Genomic DNA, 7447 nt, shown 5'->3' on the forward strand with positions numbered 1-7447 from the left:
TCACGCAAAGTTTTCTGCTGGTATTGCAATGCGTCAGGTCATCACTGCCTGCAGCCGCCCAACATCATCTCTCTAGTCACCAGCACATTCCCATTGTGACCGGAGCGGGCTTACGACAGCATTGGAGCCTGATGTTCAGCGACACACGTTTGGGTTTCAAACAATGGCTGAGGTTGTCCCTTTTTAAATTTAGTCACTGCCAATTATTAATCCTCCCAATTTGAAATTGCCAATTATTATTCAGGTTCAGCTCACCACTACCACCCCTGCGCTGACTCTGGAGCGGCGAAGACAAACACACTGTCCTCCAAAGCATGTGCTTTCAGCTTCTTTACACACTGCAGATTCACCAAGCAGCCACAGCATAGGAGGACAATGCAGCTCCGGGGCAGCGAACAGGCAAGCCCACAGGGGTTGCTGGTGCGCAGAGAACACCCCGGCCAACCTAGACCTGCCCACAGCAATGCTCAGCCAATTGAGCACTGCCTCCTGGGAACTTCCATCCACAGGCGCCTATGGAATAGCCCAGACTCAAACCAGCAAGGTCCAGGCTATAGGGTGCATCCTGCACTCACACAGGAGCGCTTTTTACTGGATACACTACTCAGGAACCAGATTGAAGTTTTGAAACAGAATACTTGGTCCTATAGCATCAAATTAACAGCCTATGTTCAGTACAGTCAATTAAGAGGTACAGATAAGCAATGATAAATTCAAAACAGGGTTGAAATAGAATGGTCTTTGAAACTAGCAAGTGGAGTAGGAAATTTCAGAAACATTTGTACCTGCACGGAACTAAATTGCCAATACAGCAGTTAATGTTCAAGAGGTCCTTTGCAGATTCTGCTGAGTGATTACAGTTGAGAAGAACACAAACATTGAGCACAGGTTAATCTCAGATGCCATTAAATAGCGTCTCCAACCCCACCCAAAAATACACATTAAGCCACCAGGGACAATGGATTGGTCAGTTAGCCATTTCACAGTACAGATTAATGCGCTATCAGAACTGATGTACCAAACATTGTCATTCTGAATAATCATTTCTGCTTCCATTTGACATGAACTCAAGCAACCCAATGGATAGTTCCTTCAAATTTAGAGATATCATGACAACTCCAATTAAATTGCAAAGCCTTTTACAACAAAAGCCTTGAGGTGACACTCATTTTCAAAGACTAACAAGACAGATTGTCATACGAATCCAACTGAAATTGCCAGTATGGGGTAGCAAACAAAGGATTGGAATATCCAAAGAGACCACCACCCTGCCATGAATTGTTTTGCTTCACTGAGCTTTGTAGAAAAAAAGGAATAACTTCTGAACTACAGTTAAGGCTAAATGTTTAACTAAAAAAGTGATGGCAGCCCTGTACTGCTAAACAATTCAGACAAACCAGGAGGTTCTTTATGTAGCCATTTTGATTTTGCAAAATACAAAAAAAAAATCAGAATTGCTGTGCTGGCCAGATGCTGGAAACTGTCCCGACTGCCGTGTGCATTTCATCAATGGGGGAAGGAACGAGGAGCTCCCTGCTGGACTGACGCCACACCCACATAACCAGAGACAGGGATCCCAGGAGAGCCATAAGGAGCAAGGGAGCAGTCAGGACAGGCACCCAGGCCAGAGCATGCTGGGGCTCTGGGGGGGGGGGGGGGGGGGAGGAAGGAAGGAGGTTAGGAACAGAAAGGGCTGCCAATGCAACCACTCGTGCCCAGGAGCAGTTTCAATGAGTTTCTTACTTTAGGACATGCAGTGTTAAGGGAGAGCAGTAAGTGCCTTTGTTCCACTTAAACATTAGTTGAGTCAGCTTCCTAGGGTGAAGTTATGGTTATATGCCGTAGGCTTGAATGTTTTAGCAGAAATTATACAAGTCAGGTGAAAAACACAACTGCAAGGGAACCTGTACTGTAAAAAATGAAAATCTACACCATGCGAGCCAAGTGTACATTGGATGTTCAGCCTGCAGGCTGAACTCGCCCTCCAGTGACAGAGCAGGGCTCCTCTGGTAGAAGTGATAGAAGCCCTGTACCACTCCTGGTATGCAAGGCAAGTTAATTCTAGCAGAAAGAGATTTGATGCCCTGAAAACCCCAAATACACTCAGCTTAGAAATCATACTCTGTGGCAGAATTCAGACAGACCAGGAGGTTCTTTATGTAGTCATTTTTATTTTACAACATACAAGAAATCAGAATTGCTGTGCTGTAGTGCTGCTGGAAACAGCGCCAACTGCTGTGTGCATTTCAGTGGGGGCAGGAATGAGAAGCTCACTGCTGGACTTGGAGCACAGTCCACGACGATACCACATGCACATAATAGCCAGAGATCCCAGGAGAGCCATAAGCAGCAGGGGAGCAGCCAGGACAGGCAGCCAGGCCAGAACCTGCTGGGGCTCTGGGGGAGGAGAGAGCAGGAGGAAGGAGTTAGGAACAGAAAGGACTGCCAATGCAACCACTGCACAGTGCCCAGGAGCAGTTTCAATGAAGGTCTGTTACTTTAGGACCTGCAGTGGTTTGTTCCACTACTAGAAAACATTAAAGTGGTCAGTTTCCTAGGGTAAATTGACAGAAGTTATACAATTCAGGTGAAGGAAACATGACTGCAAGGGAACCTGTACAGTTTTTTAAAAAAAAAGTGAAAAGGTTAACACCATGCAAGCCAAGTGTACACTGGATTAGAGACTGCAGGCTGAACTCACCCTCCAGTGACAGAGCAGGGCTCCTCTGGTAGAATTCCTCGCTTCCAGCAGACAGCTCCTCAGGAAGGATCCTCAGGGGTCCCAGCACTGCAGTGTGTCTCAGCCCTTCCTCAGCTGCTCAGGGGAAAGGGAGCTTGGTTAGAAACAGGCCCTGATGCTTTACAGCAAGGCCTCATGCAGTACCAGTCACGAGAACAGGCTGAAGGAGTGCCGGTTAAGAACAACCCAAGAGACAATTGTGGCCTATAGGACACCAAGCAAAGTATCAGCAAGACAAAGCACTTGCTCCAGTTGGGAGAGGGGTGCAGCACAACTCATCCCATTTGAGCATACTTTGGCTGCCCCTGTTTTAGGCAAACCATTTCACAGCAAGTTACCCCTCAACTACCTCCATCTAATCTAAAAGCACAATTAAATACCTGTGTCCCTCCTCTTCCTCAGACTGCAGTTGGAGGTACAGCAGCTGCACACAGAGCTCCGACCAGGGTTATCCAGGAGCTCCCAGCTGGAACACAAGAGCAAGACACTGCAACAATTCCACTTGATAGAGCATTACAAGTTTCCTTATTTGTACACCCAGTACAGGAAGGTAAAAATGCAGGAGTGAACAGTATGCACAGGTGCCACAATATACTCTGGTTTGTTTAGGGTGCACAAGTGGTTCCTCAAGGCAGGGTTTCCACCAACAACCCTGGTCCTGAGTGACCCTCGTCTGCCAATTCAGACACATTAATTACTCTAATTGAACTAATTACATTTAATTGGTCTCATTTTAGTTGAGAATCAAGTAACCCCTAAACTTATCTGGAAATTCTCCTGGTGTTTAGAAGCAGAATTAAAGCCCAATTATGAATTCAATTAAGTAATTGAACCAGATGCAGGTGTCCCCCAGGATTGGGAAGCCCTGCTACAGGGGCAGGCACACACCTCATTGCCCCCTCAGTTGCCAACAGCCATGAAAACATTACATTAAGTCTCCACACAACTAAGGAGGCACAGAACTGATTGTGCAGATTAAGAAACTAGTCCTGGGTCACTGGACCTCACAGCCATGCACTCCCCTTGTACAGAGAGCAGCCTCAGCAGGGTCCAGTCCTTACCTCCTGGTTCTCTGGTTGAATGAACAGGCTTTCTTGGTGGGGTCACTGAGCTGGGCAGGGTCCCAGGCCAGTAACCGGCAATGGATGTAGACCTAGGAAAGAAACATTAAAGAATGAAGTCAGGAGACAAAATTGCCCTAGAACTGCCACCATCTTAGCAGCTCCAGAGTGTACTTGCAAGAGCATTACACACGCTACGAGCACAGCATCAGATATGCACCACAAAAACACCAAGTATAAAATCTTGGTAACTAGCAGACCTGTACCCTCCAACAGAATCCACCTTAACCCAGATACTCACATCTGTATTCCATTGTGTAAACTTGAAGGCCTGGACAACCAGACGGATCTCAGAGGTCTGGACTCTTGGCAGAAACCTGGAGTTACCAGTCTGTCCATCTACAAAGCATCTGCAGGGAGAAACCATGCACTGAGCAGGAGTGGCTCACCAGGACTAGAGAAATCAGACAGCCACCGGAAGGTAGTGAGCAAGAGCTTCATGTTCCAGTGAAGCTTGCTGTACAGATTAGTCCAACCCCAGTTGTTTGGACAAGTGAAACATTTGAACTTCAAGCAACTGGTTTCATAGACCCTGCTTAACACTAATCATGGTGTTCATTCTCCCTAAAATGAAGATTAGAGTTTGTGAACCAATTACAAAGCTACATACAAACCAGTCCACTTACCTACACTATGCCTTCACAGCAAAGGCATTAGTTCAACTGAGCTTTTGCCATGTTCACAAAGCTGACCATTCAACACCCCTTAAACCCAAGCAGGACTACTGTGCTCCCAAGTGCTAAACATTCTGGTTTAAAATAGTGTCTTTACAGCTTGCAGCTAATATCTACCCATGGTTGGTGATGAGCGGGTAGGTCTGGCTTGAAGGGCTCAGCTCTGGAGTGCTTGCAGCAACACACGCTTCCATGTAGACCATCAGTGGCATGTGGAATTGCTGCTTCACTGCAGCTGCAATGTTGATGGGGGACCCCAGGAAGAATAGACTGGAGGTGCGTGGGGCTGAGAAGTCATCTGGAGATGGAGAGGAGCATGAGAACAGCAACCCACCCATATCATATCACTAGCCATGGACAGAGCAGCATTGACTAGCACCAGAGGAATTAGCCAAAACATTCTCTACTTGATTGGAGGAAGTAACCGAACAAGCACCATTGGCTGCTCCCCCTGCCAGGTTAGTGTTACACTGGATACTTTCCTAAACAATAGGCTTAGGATACACTGCAGGACAGCAAACTCACCATTCATAATCCCCATGGTAAACTCCAGCTTCCCAAACCCAGCGGCATCCCCGAGTGCAGGGTTATACACTGGAGGAGTCCAGCCAGCAGGTCTGGAGAAAACAAATACAAAGCTTTGGTTAGAGCAACAACCATAGGACAATCTGCATTCAGTAGAAGACACTAGGAATTTGGGAAACAATTTGTTGGCAATAGATAATACAAACCAAGTTTTACAGTCGTCACAGTAAGGAAGCTGGTCAAATTCCAATCCAGTAAATTGCATTTGATTTTGTACAGATCACTGTATTCAGTGCCATAAACCACATTTATGGTAACTGCTCCCCATTACTACACCCCCCCCCCCCAAAACTAAACAAAATCATATTTTAGATGTAGGTCTAAAAACAGAATTCACAAATTAGATATCATTAAGTCAGTGCCCTTACAGCACTTTTAAGCCAAGTCCAAACACTCACCTGGTATAGGTGCACACAATAGCCTGACTGAAGGAAGTCTGGTAGAAGCCACCCTGGGTGGGCTTGTAGGTCAGCACATTCATGTAACTGGTAAGGTTGGTAGTAACCTGGGCAAGGCATGGATAAATGTCAGTGCTGAAAATAGATTTAAAAAACACTTGATATGCAGTTCAAGAGTAAGGCACAGCTCCATCAGTTAGCCTTTACAAGACTGGGGTCACGGCACACACTGCATGTCAACAGCATAAAGCCAAGGCAATGCATTTAGTTTAATTATATACATTGATTGCAAATACTCAAGTCAGTCATTACCCTCATGTCAACACAACATGTGTATTGCTTGGTCATGTAGCACATCTTAGATTATTCTTAAACATACATTTTTAAATATCTGTTACAACCATAACCAATCTTGCATAAACGCTGCAGGACAACGCTTCCGAATACAGTGCGTACACAGTTTAATAAGGTACAATGCAACTTCAGTTGGAACGCTTATGTGAGCGAACACAAAACGTTAGAAACCACTCACCATGCGCATAAAGCGGCAGTCCAGCAGGCCGTACTGAAACACCACCATGTTATTACCGGCGCTGCTGCTGGATGGAGGGCAGGTTCCCAGCAGGAGGCCACTCGGGTCCAGAGGTAACGCCGGTCGAAAATAAACCAACAACACCCTCACAGCCACCGAGTCCACGCCGCAGGCTGTACTCACAGCTACAGAGGAAACGAGTTCAGAATAAAGCGGAACATACAACTCCATTTTATAATGCAAGGTTTAATTTCGTAACTATGAATAACCTTTAAAATAGTCAAGTACGCACTATTAAGTGTTGCATAAAAGTACGTCACTGTCTGGATATCAGCAAAACGAGTCTGTTAACACACCAACATCATGCACCGGCACAGTCCGTTCTACCAAAACATAAGGCACAAAACACGCTAACCCCCAAACACGATTAACCCACATTACCTTCCTGCGGTGCAGCAAACGGTACACAGCAAAGCGCAAGCACAACACATTTCCACAACGATACCATTTTTCAAAACCAACAGTTACCTACCAAACACTACCGTCCAGGTGGTTTTCTAGCGACATTAATTAGAGTCCTTTGGCAATTAACACTGAGTGGACCACTGACACAGGTGTGACGAGTTGTGCCATTGCGCGGGCGCCTGCGTATATCACGCACATTCCAGAGAAGAAATACTCAACAGTTAACATCAGTTAAAAAATTGGACAGACCTTATTGATTTGTTAACACTCTGGGTTTCGTTGCACCGGCTATGCGTAAGTTCAAATTTAACTTAGTTACACAGCACAACTATTTACTAAGTTTAACAAATGCCTTGTTACAGGCTTCTCGTTTTCCAGATTGCTCAGGCGCAGTCCGGGCAGACTGGCTGGCGCATCATTAGCACAGTATACATCATTGCGCTCAGCTTTGTGTGGCGAGGGTGCAATTACATTTATTTATTTTTAATACTAGCTATGTATATGCTATTTTAAAATAGCATGTATAATTCATTAATTGTGCTATATTCATATTCAGAATGGTATTCAGTATTTTAGTACATGGTCGATTTCAGTATTTGTACAACTGTTAAAACAAATATTTTGAAATAACATGGCAGTGACATTCATTGTGTATTTCTGAAGGTATGTCTTTTGATAGGGAAATAATGCATGGAGTACACTGCCATTTATGCACTATTTTATGATTCTAAAGTCTATACTTATGGTATCACTGACCTTAAAAGTAGCCTGTCCGAGCAAAAGTAAAAATAATAAAATTAAAACATGTTTAAAATAGCCAATGCCATTTCTACACTGAACAAAAATATAAACACAACATGCAACAATTTCAAAGATTTTACTGAGTTACAGTTCATATAAGGAAATCAGTCAATTGAAATAAATTCATTAGG

The 7447-nt window shown here is 44.8% G+C and overlaps 1 protein-coding gene across 4 annotated transcripts; it reads right to left on the reverse strand.

Moving 5' to 3' along the window:
• Positions 1-2139: 2139 nt before the first annotated feature.
• On the reverse strand, positions 2140-6673 carry LOC121299587 (zona pellucida sperm-binding protein 3-like). Of its 4 annotated transcripts, XM_041227396.1 has the most exons (10): positions 6583-6672; positions 6107-6235; positions 5519-5653; positions 5061-5152; positions 4653-4833; positions 4103-4211; positions 3802-3893; positions 3121-3206; positions 2702-2815; positions 2140-2397 (listed from the first exon to the last, which is right to left on the reverse strand). In XM_041227396.1, exons 1-10 carry the CDS (start codon positions 6615-6617, stop codon positions 2192-2194), a joined length of 1179 nt encoding a protein of 392 aa, XP_041083330.1. In that variant the 5' UTR covers positions 6618-6672; the 3' UTR covers positions 2140-2191. The 4 variants fall into 4 exon arrangements, with proteins under 4 accessions (XP_041083330.1, XP_041083331.1, XP_041083334.1 ...); XM_041227397.1 differs by lacking the exon at positions 6107-6235 and having other exon boundaries at positions 2143-2397; positions 6583-6666; XM_041227400.1 differs by lacking the exon at positions 6107-6235 and having other exon boundaries at positions 2146-2397; positions 5519-5625; positions 6583-6673.
• Between the last annotated feature and the right edge of the window lie 774 nt (positions 6674-7447).

This window comes from Polyodon spathula, chromosome 25 (assembly GCF_017654505.1).
Source record: "Polyodon spathula isolate WHYD16114869_AA chromosome 25, ASM1765450v1, whole genome shotgun sequence".
NCBI classification, from domain to species: Eukaryota; Metazoa; Chordata; class Actinopteri; order Acipenseriformes; family Polyodontidae; genus Polyodon; species Polyodon spathula.